General features: G+C 46.9%; 1 protein-coding gene across 1 annotated transcript in view; it reads left to right on the top strand.

Moving 5' to 3' along the window:
* Window positions 1–14,162: 14,162 nt before the first annotated feature.
* The window catches only part of LOC144270805 (uncharacterized), a 36,200-nt gene continuing 34,652 nt past the window's right edge, over window positions 14,163–15,710 (top strand). Inside the window, exon 1 of the mRNA XM_077827587.1 lies at window positions 14,163–14,279. Coding sequence (XP_077683713.1) covers window positions 14,252–14,279 — 28 coding nt within the window. The 5' untranslated portion in view covers window positions 14,163–14,251. The remainder of the gene's footprint in view (window positions 14,280–15,710) is intronic.

Below are 15,710 nucleotides of genomic sequence, written 5' to 3'. Positions count from 1 at the left end.
CACTCTTTCCCCTCGGCTCTGCATAATCACAGCTGTCTAAGTCCACCATCACAGCAGTATCTCTGCAGGGTGAGGAGCAATAGGAGGGGCTGTCAAGGGGCATTCCTGCAGTCCCAATCAGTGACTATCCTTGGGGCTATCCTCCCTCTCCCAACACCAAGGCCTCAAGGGGACCGGGAGCGACTGGAGAGCAAGCCCACGCTGCAGTCACCCCACAGCGGTGGTGGTGGTTGGTCGCAGCACCACTCAAGTTTTGCCTAGCCGCCCCTCTGTCAACAGAGGGGTGACCAGGCCAAATCTGAGTGTGAAGTATTGTGACCTGACCCACAAGGTTGGTATTCAAAGAAACCTACATCCAAAAGGTCCCTGAGAGTGGATTGCATCTGTGGTAGAATGATTTAAATATTATCTGGCTGCCAAAGAACATCAGACCCAGAGCCATCATAGGAACTATGTGTGCATTAGCTATTAATAGTGCAGGTCTTGGATAATAACAGAAGAGACTGCAGTTTTTGAAGCTACTGTCTCTTTGAGGAGAAGCAGTGCATGCACATGAGAGAGGAGAGGGAATGGAGCTATCATCAACCTTTGTGACTGATGCAAGCAATCTTTAATAGCATTCTGTTAGGTATCACCCATCGCTGTCTGACGCTGTGCTGGAAAATGCTGATTGATCAAGTCTGAATTGTTTTGTGCAAACAGTGACCATTCAATGAATTTTCAGCTAAAAGAAGGCAGGGTTTTGCTGGAAACCTTCCAGAATCTGTGGCTCTGGGTGTCTAGGATCCATGGTTCAGAGGCAGCCCTGGGAGCCAACTAGCCTGGGAGTCTGGAAGCCCTGCATTCCCTGACCCCAAGGCAGTCTGCATGGTGGGTCTGCCATAGAGCCATGGACACAAGAAGCCCATCCTAAGACTTCCAGGCTCCTGGTTCTATGACTAACCTGAAAGCCCTCATGGTTTCCAGGCTCCTTGGTCCATGCTAGGGAGGCTGGAACACCTGAGAGCTCTGGCAGGACTACCAGGCTCCTGGGTCTGTGGCAGGGAGATTGTAAGCCCTGAAAGCTCCAGCCCTAGCCTTATAGCAGCCATGAAACTGACAAGAATGTCAGTTTCAGTCTGTGGCTACTGGGGTTCAGAGAGCCTATTTTGTTTTGGAAACATCATGTGTCAGTGTTTCTGAAACTTTTTTTTAATTGCCAATATGACACTGCATCCAATATTCTTCATAGTGGTATGGTTATGATATGATTATGACATAATTATGCTGCATATAGTACAATATATGTCTTGTAAAGTGTAATTGAAAAAGTTATGATTTGCTGAATATGATTATCCTATTTGTATGAATGTATCATTTTTGTATCTGGAGTTATGAACATTGATAGTGTATCTGTATTTCAAATGTGCTTACTCTGAAAAACACCCACAGTCAGCTAGCATTTCAGGTAGAACAATGAAGGAGCTAAACAGTGCTGATGACCCATCAGCAAAGACAATGGACTGTGGCAGAGCGTAACCATCCTGTAAACATTTCAGCCAGCCTGTAAGTAATCGCTGCTATGACTCAGCAAGGGCATGTGACCAGACCACATGATACTGAACTCCATTTTGGATACCTGTATTTTTCCACAAACTGGGCTGGGAACTGTTTTTGGAACCAAGGGTTCCTGCCATATGCAAACGCTATATAAGGTGGGGTGTGACATCATTTAGGGGCCTCACTTTCCACCCCAGGAGACTCCTGGAAACACCTAAGGAACAAATATTGAACTGGGGGAAGTTCTGGGCCCAGGCTAAAAGGATTTCTAGCCTGTGTATGGAAACATGGTGGACTGCTTGTATCATCAACCAGGGTGAGAAATTGCTAATTCATATCCAATCTGTCTAGTACGTTAGACTTAGTTTGTGTGTTGTTTATTTGCTAGGTAATCTGCTTTGATCTGTTTGCTGACACTTATAATCACTTAAAATCTAGCTTTTGTAGTTCATAAACTTGTTTTTTGCTTTATCTAAACCAGTGTGCCTTTGAGTGAAGTGTCTGGGGAAAAATCTCAGTTTGGTTAACACAGGCTTGTTGCATATCTTTCCCACATTGAGGGGAGAGTGAACTAATTATGAGCTTACATTGTGCAGATCCCTGTGCAATGCAACACAGTATAATTTTGCAACCAGCAGGGGGTGTGAGCCTGGGGAGCTGGGAAATTGGTTGGTGTCTGCTGTTTGTATTTGGGTTGCTTCGGTACATCACTCAGGCAGCTCAGTTAGGGTGGCACCACCTGCTGTCGAGTTGGGTAATAACATCCTGGTGAGGCTGGCTGTGTCTCCAACTAAGGAAGCAGCGTGAACAGGGCCAGCCCCATGGGGTGATTAGAGGGGCACAGCGGTTCCCATGGCTCCCAGATTGCACACCGCGTGTGACAAGCCGTCACAGCCAGGTTGCCGGAAATTTCAAAAAATTCAGTTTTGGTCCAATTTGGAATAAAACCACATTTTGAAATATCAAAATTTCCCAAGAACTGGAAATCCTGAGTTTTGGCCAGCTCTATTTATGAAGTAAATTACAAGTGGCATTTTCAAAAGCAGCTGATTCAGAGATACTGCCTGAAACTGTGCTATTGAATTATATTTCAGTTCTTATACCACGTCTGTCACTATGGTCTCTGAGCACCTGGCTATCATTGAATTCAGTACAAATGTGGAATTTTAACATAGCTGATATAAGCTCTTGTACTTCAGTCCCATCTCACTGTCTCTGTGGTGCTCTGGCAGAGTCAGAAAGGACCAGTCATGTATCTGACTTGCCAGTGAGCCTTCACTTTAATATGAACTGCCTTGGGATTTTGTAGGTAGGAAAATTGTATTCCCCCGCATAGCGGGAGATGCCACCACAAAACTACCCTCCTGATTTACCACTATGTTACAACACAAAAGCCTTCAAAAGTTGGGGGGCGGGCAGCAGATTCCCCTTAAGTTCACGCTCCTCACCATTTTTTCACTGGTATCTCCTCCCTCCCCTCTTTTTTTTCCCCTTCATCCACATACTCCCCCCCCGCCCCTCACTTTTTCACTCTTTCTTCCATGCCTCACCTCCAAGGGTACAATGAGGGGGAGGCTCAAGGAGCCCAGCCCTCTGACCCCTCTCTTGGCTAGCTCTGAGCCGAGACCCAGCAACCCCTGTCTCCTGTCCTGACCATGCCCAAGACAGCAAAGCAGGGAGGCCCCACGGCCAGGGGCCCACTGCCTGCACAGAAGTCAATGGCTGGGGCACCCGCTTCCCCACCTAACAGGGGAGCTCCTACTGCAGTCTCAGCACTGCAGGCTGTGAGGGGAGGTCCTGGCACTTTGTTGAGCTCCCTGCTCCTTGCGGGGCAACAGCAAGGAGGGAGTCTAAAGCCTGGGTTCCAGGGCTTTCCATGGGGAGTGGGAGTGCTGGGCTGGACAATACTTCTCCCTGCAGTCTCTGGGCTGGGCCCTGCCCTGCCCTAGCATCAGGGGCCTTGGCTTGGCATGTCCCAGCACTTCCTTCTCTGGCTGCAGCCCCGTAGCCCTATCTGCAGCTGGCTCTGCCCTCTCTGAGCCATGTGTCAAGCTGAGCCATGCCTATGGGGAACACTGTGCCTCACCATTTTCTCTGTGCCAGGACAGGTGCCCTACTGGAGAGGGGCTCCCTCCTTAGGAGCATTCTCCTTGCTCATCTCGCTCCATGGATTTTGCTAGAGCTGGACCCAAGGTCTAACATCTTATGAAGAGTGGGTTATTTGTGATGCAGACTTTTCTTCTCTGAGATCACCTTTCTCCCAAGCACAGGAATGAATCATTGTCTGGATTCTCTGTGTCTTCTGGTAGATGGCGGGATTGTGAGAGAAAGTGAAGAGGAGGATCTTCATCTGAGGAGAGCTTAAACACAGAGCAAACCTATGTATGTACTGAATGTGGGAGAAGCATCAGTGACAGATGTGGACTTTACTCAGCATCAGAGACTCCACACAGGAGCCACACGTGAACATGAGAAAAGGTTCAGTGATAGCTCCCCCTGATTCAACGTGCTGTGGGAGTATCTGCATGGAAGGAGGGCTTTTTGACCTATGCAGCACACTAGACCAATACTTTTTGTCAATGGTTCTAATTTATGTCACAGGGCTGTATTTTAATTTGTTGGTGAACTGGGAGTGGTGCAATAGTCTTAACTGATGATGAATTTGGTCAATAACCAAGTGTTATTGAAAGCTAAGAATGCACCAGACATGGAAAGATCCAGCAAATGGGGCGGAGAGAGGAAATAGATTTGACTTAGAAGCTGGAGAAATAATTTTTTAAAATAATTAAATTCTAAATCAAATGGTTAAGAACTTCTCAGGAGCTCTGGTGCAACTAGACATTCTGGATGGCAGCCACTTACCTGTTCCTGTAGGATCACAGAATGTGTGTGTGGGGGTGGGCAGGGGGAATGGAAGTCGGAGTCAGAAGGGGCAAAGGGGAGTAGTGAGATGGCTGCAGGAGAAACAAATGCCATCTGGAACTGCTAAGCCATGCAGGAGCAAAACTGCAACATTTTTGTCATGGCAAGTGCTGTCCTATGCCAGGCAGCTCCCAACTGAGCGGCACATGCTATGAGGATCGCCTCTCCTAAGCCATCTCTGCATGGTCTAGGACTTGCACAGGAGTAGAAGGTGAGTCTTAAGCACTAAGGGATGGCAACTGTGTCCCACTGTTCTTCCACCCTAAGACACTGCTTCAGCTCCATCTCCTGCTCCTTAAGAGCAGATCTGATGGATCATGTCATTTTTTTCTTGCTGTCCTGAATCACAAAGGATCTCAGTCTCATTGCCTCCCACTCTGTTCTTTTAAGGCAGCAGATGGAATCAGGCCCAGCTTACCCATCAAACCTCCCCTTGTGAGCAAAACCACAGAAAAAGGCACGGATGTGGAGAAGGGAAGCAACTTGGCGGTCAGATAAGGTGGGGATCTGGAAAATAGCAGGAGAATTAGGGTTGGTCTATGGGACGGAAATGCAAATTCATACAACATATCTGTAAAAAGATAAATGATACAGCCACTTAAAGAGCTCAAGTGTATGAAGGATGGATGACGGAGATACTCTTGGGGTGCACTTGAGACTAGAGTTTGTGGGCAGTGGGCAAGAGGATGGCCAAGAAAACAGTGGATAGACTGTGTACAGGAGAGCAGAGTGGACATGGAGTGAGTGTTGGACTGGCAAGTCCAGGAAAGGCTGGGAAAGGGGGAAAAGGAAGACTTAAAAAAGACTCATATAGCATAGTAATGAACATGGTATGAACCTAGATAGAGAGGATCCTCCCTGTAGTGTTGAGAACGCGTTTCATTTTATCCAGATTCAGCTTGTGACTGAACAGTCACTTTGGCCCTGGAGTTCCTCGATATCTGATTTCTCCCATGTATATTTCCCATCTGTTCAGATTACACCTTCCCTCAGCAGAGAAAATTGTTGGTTTGGTGAGTTTAACCTTTTTATAGCATGGACAATTAAATAGCTCCAGAGCCTCTCCATAGCAGCTTATTTCCCAGAGCCTGATACAATGATATAGGGGGGAAGATAGCTCAGTGGTTTGAGCATTGGCCTGCTAAACCCAGGGTTGTGAGCTCAATCCCTGAGGCGGGCCACTTAGGGATCTGGGGCAAAAATTGGGGATTGGTCCTGCTTTGAGCAAGGGGGTTGGACTAGATGACCTCCTGAGGTCCCTTCCAACCATGATATTCTATGACATTAATAATATTATCTCAGGTATCTAATTTCAATGTATTCCATTTAGCCCATTGAATTCCAATGAGTGAGTGATTAGATTTTTAATTGCATATTTAGAAATTAAATTCACAGGTGTTGGTTTGTATTAAACAACAACAACCCATAATCTAACTATCCCTCCTTTATTTCTCACCTCTCTCCTACCCTACTTGCTCCTGCCTTGGTCTTCCACCCCAATCTGCTGAGCTACAGCTGGCCTCATAGTGACCTGCTTTTCATCATATGCAGTAACATACTGCAGAGGGCCAGACCGAGAGAAGGGACAATAGCACTTCAAGCAGCTTGCTTTGTGGGATAGAGGTGCAGTGGTCCTATCTCTTGTGGTTTTATCTAGAGTCTCGCAATATTTGGTGTTGTCCTTAAATCCCCAGCTCCTGAAATCAAGTGATTACGTGAGAATCTTTTATTTAAAAAGGAAAAGTACACTTCTGGCCTTCTTGATTGTGCCCTGAAGACTCAAAAACCAGAAGAAATTTTTTTCAACCCACTCCCAAATATGATTTTTTAAATTCTTAAGATTTGTAAAAAGAAAAGGAGTACTTGTGGCACCTTAGAGACTAACAAATTTATTTGAGCATAAGCTGTAGCTCACAAAATTGGTTAGTCTCTAAGGTGCCACAAGTACTCCTTTTCTTTTTGCGAATACAGACTAACATGGCTGCTACTCTGAAACCTAAGATTTTTTTTCAGTCTCCTGATTTGGGGGGCCTGACTCATGAGTTTTGAATGCTTGATGTTGGAACAATGGAGGTAGGAGACCAGAAGTCTTTTGGGGGAAGGAGAGGGGTAGTAGTCTACAATGTAGGGGGCAGAGATAGGTGACTGCTGGAGACTGAGGTGTGCTAGAAGAGGTGCAGGACTGGGAGGAAGCTGCAGGAAAGTGTCAGAAAACGGGTGTTTCCGAGGAGGGGATGCTGCACTAAGGGCTAGGAGGAAAGATAGAGGAGGTGGCTCCTGTTTTTGTGTTGGTTTCCGGCAAAATTGCCAGGCAGAATCCTACACATAGGGAGCCTCTGACTCTTTACCTCTGAGTGCAGAATTCAACTCACGGGCTTTATTTTTTTAAATATTGCCTGACTATTTTGCTAGAGGCTGTTCTTAGATTTTGAGGCTGAGGCCTATTGAAGGAGGCTGCTAAGGTGCCAGGAGCTGCAAAGGAGAAGGCTCCCGCACAACACTGCGGGGAGCGGTGTGATGAATCTGCTGAGCAGCTCATTCATTCCTGGGCTTCCCCTGCCCCCAGGAAGAACCCTGGGGGACCATATTCCAGTAGGGGGAGGGTAACTCCCCTCCCACCTAGACACACCTGGCCAATGAGAGCAGGCAGGTGGAAACCCTTCTAAAAAGGGCTGTCCTGGCTGGGAGGAGCCTTTCTTGGGGACTGGCCTGGAGCAGGTAAGAGGCCAGCTGGGATATCCCTGGCAGAGACACACAAGCGCTGCAGGCCAGAGAAGGAACATCTGGCAGCCTGTGAATGCTGGTGGGAGGCTGCTAGCAGCTGTTTCTGGCAGGGAGCAGCAGTGGGGGTCAGGTCTGAGCACAGCCTGTGGGGAAACAACAGGTTGAAGGGCCCTGCTGAGGGTGAAGGGCCCCCCCACAGGAGCAGAGGCAGTGGCAGCAGCTCCCCCTGCCACCCCTTGTCTCCTGCCTTGTTCCTCCCAGTCACTCCCTGCTTCTCTGTGCCATCCCCCTCCCATAACCCCCCAGGCCTTGCCTGCCCTCTTTGCCAGGGTCTCTACCTCCTGTCCAGCACCTACTCCCTATTTCCCATGCTCCACTTCCCTTCTGCCCCCTGTAACCAGTTCTCTCTCTGCCCCTCCTCCCTGACCTGGTTCCCTTCCCCCTTTCTGCCTATCTAACACTGATATCTGGTCCTCTGTCCCCACTTTCCTGATGGTGCCAGCAGTGAAGGGATGAGGGAGGAGAGCTTAGGGCTCCATTTTGAGGCTGTCTTTTACTGGTAGCTCAGGAATTAGGGGGTCAAATGCTCTGTGACTACCAGTAGGAGCAGCCCTGGGCTACATGCCAGCTTGTCTGCCTAGGCTCTCAGCTCCACTTGCAGCTCCCCGCAGGGAGCCCAGGTGCTGCCCTGAGGCTTTCGGCCCCCCACTCCCTGCCAGGAGCCTACGTGTTGACTGAGGCTCCCCACTCCCTGCTGAGAGCATGGCAGCCACTGGGTGGGGAGCAGAGAGCCGGGGGGCAGTTCCCAGGCTTCCAGCAAGAAGCGGGGATCTGGGATCTGGGGGGGCAGCACCCAGGCTCCTGGCAGGGAGCCTTGGTGCATCAGCGCTACCAGTGGGGTATGGGGAGCCCAGGGGCAGCTGAACAGGGAGCCAGTGTTGGATCATATTAAAGAAGTTCTGTATTAAAAATCACAAATGAGTTTGATTCCCCATAGTTTCAATTCCAGGGTATTACTAATTAAGAGGTCTCTTGGTTTTTGGTACTGTTTCTCTCCCTCTATGTGTGAAACTTGCAAGCTGCTAATTGTGTTAGTACATTCTAAGACAGAGTCTGTTCTCAAAGCAATTCACAGAGAGAGAGACTCAAAGCAATACTCTAACAACAGAAACAGCACCCAGAGACTCCCCCGCCCTTTTGTTGTATTAACAATTGTGATTAAAATAGAGATAGAGGATGTATGTGGATGGATGCTTGGTGTGGATAATAACTGAATGATCAGGGAGGTGCCAGTGTCCATCGGCTGAAGAAGGCGTCAAGTGGAAATAACCAGAGGACCCCCCGGAGGGCAGACTGGAATCCACCCAACAGCCTCAAGAATGGGAGAACCAAAGAACAAGATAACATCTTGGAGCCGTCAGGAATGTGCTATCTGCTGATTGATTCAGCAACAGCATGATGAAGCAATTCCCATAGACTGGCATAGGAAGAAATTCCTATAAAAATAGACTCTAAAAAGTGAGAACTTTGGGGTCTGATTCTGCAAACCAACTTCCAGGAGCATCAGATGAGCATCTGACAAGGCCCTGCTCCCTCCTCATGTCCAGGCCACCTGGCCAGTGGCTTGGCATGAGCAACTCTAAGGCTGGTAACTATGATAACAACCTTGCAGAACCTGTGTGGGTATGTTTGTATGAATGAATATGTGAATAAATATGAGATTGAATGGAATGTTATAACTATAACTAACTGCTTACTATGATTCTTTCTGTATTCACAATAAATGTGGTATTTTGCCTTTTTCCCTTTAATAAGATCCTGCTGGTTTTTATTTTATTGGTATAACACCAGGAGCCCAGGCAATAGCCTGGTTGGGAGTGGGGAGTCGGGTGGGTGCAGCCTGGCACTGAGTGGGGAGCCTGGCAGGTGCAGTCCGGTATGAGTGGGGAAGCTGGGCAGTAGCCCAGCGGGGAGCCTGGCAGCCAGGCTCTAGCTGGAGCCCCCCACCCCTGCAGAGAGCTCTACCATGGAGCATTTCACAGCTCTACCATGGAGCCTTGATACTGACAAGAATGACAGCCAATTGCCAATGTAAATATTGTGCAGTGTCTTTATAGCACTAACTACATGGACATAAGCCCTAGGCCTTTCATGGGCGTGGCATTTTGATGTCAGTTGTAGGTCACTTACATTGATGGGACAAGTCTGCGGTGTGTACACTATTGCTGCCTTTTAGAAACCATCCCAGAGTGCCCCACATTGACAGTTAAATTGGTGTAAGCGCTCCTGGGGAGGACACCCACTGCTGACACAAGGAGCATAGTGTGGAGATGCAAAAGTGATTTTAATTACTGCAGTGGGAGTGGCTGTACAGCTATGTAATTTAGGTCAACTGATTTTGTAGTGTAGAGTTGCCCCAAGGCATTTATTTCACTCTCATGGTTTTCCTGATAATCTCCTGTCGTTTGGTGTTATTTTGGGGTGGGGTGAGGGATTATTGTTTTTGCTCTCTTGGGAATGGCAGTACAGGATTCAAGGGAGCAGTGGAGAAGCCTCCATCACCCTCTGGTAGGTGGAGAGACTTGGATGGGAGAATATAGCGGGGGAACTGCTATTAGGGCTTGGCTACACATGGAGTTATTCAGGACCAGCTGAAGCTTCTTTGCTCAAGGTCCTAAGCACTGGACCATCCTTCAGGTCCAACTATTACTGTGGCTTTGAGCAGTGCTGCGGCACAAGTGCTCGAACAGCACCCTGCCCATCAGCATGTCCCTCAGCACACCCTTATTCTGGGAGCTTACCAAGGGCCAGCTTGAGTGATTTACAGCAGCTCAAACCACCCTAAAGGGGACACAGCAGAACCCCAAATTGGGACCCTGTGCTTGAACTGTTTTCCTGGCTACAGTTGTCCAAAACCAAGAGGGGAGAGAAAATGGCCCAGGAGCCCCGTGGGAGCTTTGTTCTGAGTGGCAGGGGATGGTACAGGCCAGGGGGCTGTGAGTGGCCTCTAGCAGGAAAGGGTACAAAGGAGCAGAACCGCGGGAAAGGGGACGTCTCTCTCCAGTCTGGGGAAGTGAGGGTTAAAACCAAAGAGCCGGTTCTGGAGAGGAGGACTAGAAAGTCCTGCCCAGTGGGGACTTCAGCGACCTGGAACGTCCTGTTCCCTGCAGCCCGCCGTGCACATGGCACCTGGCGCCGCACAGCTACAGCCCCGCACCCCCGGGCGTTCGCACTGAGCGACCCGCTCCTGCGGCTTCCCGCAGCCACACGGGTGAGCCGGGCGGGGGGGCTCGGTAATGCGGGGGGAGGGGACACAGCAGGGCGGGGCCCAGGAGGGGAAATCACTGCCTGTAGGAAGCGACAGCAACGAAGAGGGAGCTAGAGCTGGAGCCTGGACTTGGGACTCACTCAGGGAAGGAGAACGAACCAGGGCCCCTCATCCTGAAGGGATGTGCCTCGGCAGGATTTCTCCCGCACCGCCCAGCTGGACAGCTGAGGGACAGCATGGGCCGGGGGGGGGGGGTGTCTGCGGATTTCCCCCCAGCTCAGGGGCAGCGTGTGGGGAGCTGAACAGGGATCCTCAGGCACAGCCGGATGATCTTTAACAAAACCGAGTACGCCGCCTACCAGGATTTCAGAAAAACGTGGAAAGGAGTTTGGGGAAGATCGGTGAATGCTAAGGGAGTGGTAGAGGGAGGGGATTTAAGATGAAATTTGGAGGCGGGAGATGATGGGAGCGGGCTGGGGTCAAAGGAAAAGAGTTGTGGGGATATAAGTACATTTTTTGCAACGAGCAAACTTGATTTTTTGTTAACAAAAGAAATAAACTGCAAAACAACCCCCCCCATTAAAAAAAAACTATTCTGAAATGCTGCATAAATGGTGGAACTAACCAGAAACTATAAGCCGTAACCAGATCAAAATAAAAAGCAGAAAATGAGACGTTACATAACTTAAGGCTTGTCTAAACACAAAAGGTGTGTCGCTTTAACTACATCCCTATACTGTAGTTTTAAAGTGGCACAACCCTGCTAATGACAGGTTTCAGAGTAGCAGCCATGTTAGTCTGTATTCGCAAAAAGAACAGGAGTACTTGTGGCACCTTAGAGACTAACCAGTTTATTTGAGCATAAGCTTTCCTGAGGTACAGCTCACTTCATCGGATGCATTCAGTGGCAAATACAGTGGGGAGGTTTATATACATAGAGAACGTGAAACAGTGGGTGTTACCATACACACTGTAATGAGAGTGATCACTTAAGGTGAGCTATTACCAGCGGGGGGCGGGGAAATCTTTTGCAGTGATAATCAAGGTGGGCCATTTCCAGCAGTTGACAAGAACATCTGAGGAACAGGGGGGGGGGTGGGGGGGGAGGGGAATAAACATGGGGAAATAGTTTTACTTTGTGTAATGACCCATCCACTCCCAGTCTCAATTCAAGCCTAAGTTAATTGTATCCAGTTTGCAAATTAATTCCAATTCAGCAGTCTCTCATTGGAGTCTGTTTTTGAAGTACCACCTTATACCGGAAACCTACTGACCGCTATTCCTACCTACATGCCTCTAGCTTTCATCCAGACCACACCACACGATCCATTGTCTACAACCAAGCTCTACAACGCATTTGCTCCAACCCCTCAGACAGAGACAAACACCTACAAGATCTCTATCAAGCATTCTTACAACTACAATACCCACCTGCGGAAGTGAAGAAACAGATTGACAGAGCCAGAAGGGTTCCCAGAAGTCACCTACTACAGGAGAGGCCCAACAAAGAAAATAACAGAACGCCACTAGCCATCACCTTCAGCCCCCAACTAAAACCCCTCCAACGCATCATCAAAGATCTACAGCCTATCCTGAAGGATGACCCTTCACTCTCACAGATCTTGGGAGACAGGCCAGTCCTTGCTTACAGACAGCCCCCCAACCTGAAGCAAATACTCACCAGCAACCACATAACAAAACCACTAATCCAGGAACCTATCCTTGCAACAAAGCCCGTTGCCAACTGTGTCCACATATCTATTCAGGGGACACCATCATAGAGCCTAGTCACAGCAGCCACACTATCAGAGGCTCGTTCACTTGCACATCTACCAATGTGATATATGCCATCATGTGCCAGCAATGCCCCTCTGCCATGTACATTGGTCAGACTGGACAGTCTCTACATAAAAGAATAAATGGACACAAATCAGACATCAAGAATTATAAAATTCAAAAACCAGTTGGAGAACACTTCAGTCTCTTTGGTCACTCGATTACAGACCTAAAAGTTGCAATTCTTCAACAAAAAACTTCTCAACTGCTGGAAATGGTGCACCTTGATTATCACTATAAAAGGTTCCCCCCTGCCCCCCCCCGCTCTCCTGCTGGTAATAGCTCTGAATGCATCCGATGAAGTGAGCTGTAGCTCATGAAAGGTTATGCTCAAATAAATTTGTTAGTCTCTAAGGTGCCACAAGTACTCCTTTTCTTTTTGCGAACCCCCCTAATGTAGACACAGATATACTTATATAAAAGTGCTTATGTAGGTATGGCTTATTCCAGTATTGGAAGGCAGAGTGGATAAAAGTTGATTTGTTTTACATTTAAAAAATTGGATTTTTTCATTTAAATATATTTTTGTTTTTAAAAATAAACCTGTTTTAAAATTATTTTGATAATTATGACAAGTTATGTTAAGGCCTAAACTTGCTTGAAACTATTTAAATAAATAAATGTGCTGCATCAGGGAACTCTCCGCAGATTTGAATGAATTAAAGGGTACTGCTTTTCTAATGATGTACATCGTCAGGTTAAACATCTTTAACTTTTGAGGTCAAAGTCCTGTACTGCATTAAGTAAGAACCTATATCATTTTCCATCTTTACAATGCAATGAAAGTTGGTATTCAAATTTTTCCAAATGTAAGTCCTTCAGAGGTTTTTGTTTGTTTTGTTTGTTTGAAGGAAAAAGCTTTTCCTTCATTTCCTTTTGGTTTCAGTTTAGCTAGCAGGTGTAGAGAGAATATTTCCTTCATTTGGACTAGTTAATTCAAAGTTGAGAAACTGCTTGGGATTTGAAAAAGGCGGAAAGTTGGGTTCCTCTTTCAGGCTATGAATAAAAACCACATTCAAGAAGATGAGATTTACTCATCCTAAAAACGTGAATGCTACTGGAGCACTTTTTCCAAAGGTATTTAGGCACCTAAAGATGCGTATAAGTGCCTAGTTGGACTTTCAAAAGTGCCTAAGCAGGTGGTTATTGTTATTATTATTTTATTTGTTTGTTTTATCCTGGCACTGAATAAACACAAAACAAAAAGATGGCCCTTGCCCTGAGCAGCTTGACAGGCAGTGATATGAGCATGGTAATTTTTTTTTTTTTTGGTAGATCACAGCAAAGGAGAGTTTTGAGGAGAGCTTTGAAGGATGCTTTAAACCTCCAGGACACTCAGTTAAGAGCATCAAAGGAGCTCTGAGAGGCAGGGGTGGGACAGGTGGTAGCTTGCCTGACAGCCAGCTCGATTTCAATGAGAGTTAGGAACCTAATGAGGGTAGGCACTTTTGAAAATTCCTCTAGGCATCTAAATACCTTGTTGGATTTTCATCTGGCTTTGTCACTGGCCTCTTCCAATTCCTCCTCAAATACTTCCCTATTGTTTTATAATAATAAATGCCCAGATATGTGCTGAGCACTTCACAGGAATGTGTAAAAGCCAGGTCCCTGCCTTGAAGAGCTCACAGTCCTGCAACACCAGTCAGTGGGAGCTCTGTCACTGATCTCAGTGTGGGTAGGATCACATTTCTGGGTCCCAGTCCTGCCAAAGAATCGGCAAGGATGAACCCTGATGCCTGTCACAGACTCGCAGTGACAAGGCTTAAGGTTAGGCACCGGTTTTCCTCTGTGTGGGGCTTTTGGGTATACTTTCCCTCATTAATCACATCTGATTGTTGTTGAGGTTCATTACCCCTGTTTTCTTTCCCAGGACCAGGATTTTTGGCAGCTAGGGGTTAAGTGACCTCTTAGATGGAACAAGGATAAAAACCATATGTCTTTGATCTCCGGAGCCCTGAGAAAATGGAGAGCCTTAGAGACCCCTATACAGGTGAGAGCTGTTTTAAAATCAATTTACATAGTTAATTAGCCCGTTTTAGAGCTGGAATTCCAACACAGCTCATGAGTAAGGCTAAGATTTTGTCATGGTTATTTTTAGTAAAAGGCATGGACAGGTCACAGGCAACAAACAAATTCACAGAGCCTGTGACTTTTTTATTAAAAATAACTGTACAAGCTGCGGGGCAGAGGTGCACAGCCCCAGCAGCAGCCCGCACTGCAGGACAGGGGCACACGGCCCTGGTGGCAGCCCCCACAGTGGGGCTATGTGGAGAGCATAGCTCTGGCTCCAGCCACAGCTTCAGCTGCTGTCGGCTGAAGCTGAAGAAGTCACAGCGGTCCGGTAAGGTCACAGAATCTGTGACTGCCCTGACCTCCGTGACTAAATCGTAGCCTTACTCATGAGTCTCATATCAGTCTTGTTCTGTGATCTCATTGGCTCTGCTATAGTAGAAGTGCATTGTTAGGCTCTTAGCAAGAATCACCTATACATTGGTATGCCAAGCACTCAACTTTCTTGGGATTCTTCCACCTGTTCTAGAAACTTGAGTCTGCCCTATATAAAATCCAGAGTATTTGTCTAACTGTATTAATACTATGAATGTTGAGGACAAGAAATAGACAAGTTTCAAAAATCTGAGGCTCCTAAGTGACTTACAAGGAAAAGGTGCCCAATGAGACTTGGGTTCCCAAATCACTTAGGCTCCAAAGTCCATATTGAGACATAAGTGGAGATTTTTATAAAGCACATATCTTTTTGACTCTTCTTTTGAAAGATTTGGCCAATATTTTCTGGTTATTCACACCACATACTTTCTCTTTATTATGGAGGCTTTGTAGCAGATCCCTGGCTAATATATGGTTTTCAGCTTAAAGTGGAGTTCAACTCCCTTATAAAACAAAATCTCACCCTTGTAATGACCCAAATTATACTGTTTGAATCAGAATAAGCTTGAATTTCAATATACTTTCCATTCTCTAAAAATGCCTAATTTGAAAAGTTTAACCCACTTTAAAAATCCCTAACTTTGTAATTTTTTAAAAAAGCAGTCTTAGGTTTTGTTTTTTCCCCCCACCAGGCCCTCTTACTGCACACTGCCAAATTTTACACACTTGGTATTTCATGCACTATGAAGCAGACAATATTCCAGCTTTTGGAAATTACAAAGAGTGGAAAGTTAGGTGAGGTGTGGGTGGCAAAATGTGACATGATGTTGGTGTGGATAGTAATGTTGTTCTAATTGGTGCTTTTTCCTGAATTTTTCTTTTTCTTCTCAGTGATAGCATTGATAGGAAATGCACTGGAGCACCCCTAGCACCAAGTTAAGAGTTTTTTGTATTCTTCAAAAAGTACCTCAGTCCCCTGATGTGGGGGAGAGGCAAAGTCCACTGTTGTCTTGGGCTAAAAACAAATAGGGTGGGC

This window comes from Eretmochelys imbricata, chromosome 1, assembly GCF_965152235.1.
Source record: "Eretmochelys imbricata isolate rEreImb1 chromosome 1, rEreImb1.hap1, whole genome shotgun sequence".
In the NCBI taxonomy this organism is placed as follows: Eukaryota; Metazoa; Chordata; order Testudines; family Cheloniidae; genus Eretmochelys; species Eretmochelys imbricata.
The sequence above is the reverse complement of the archived record's forward strand: the minus strand, read 5'-3'. Positions and strand labels throughout refer to the sequence as shown.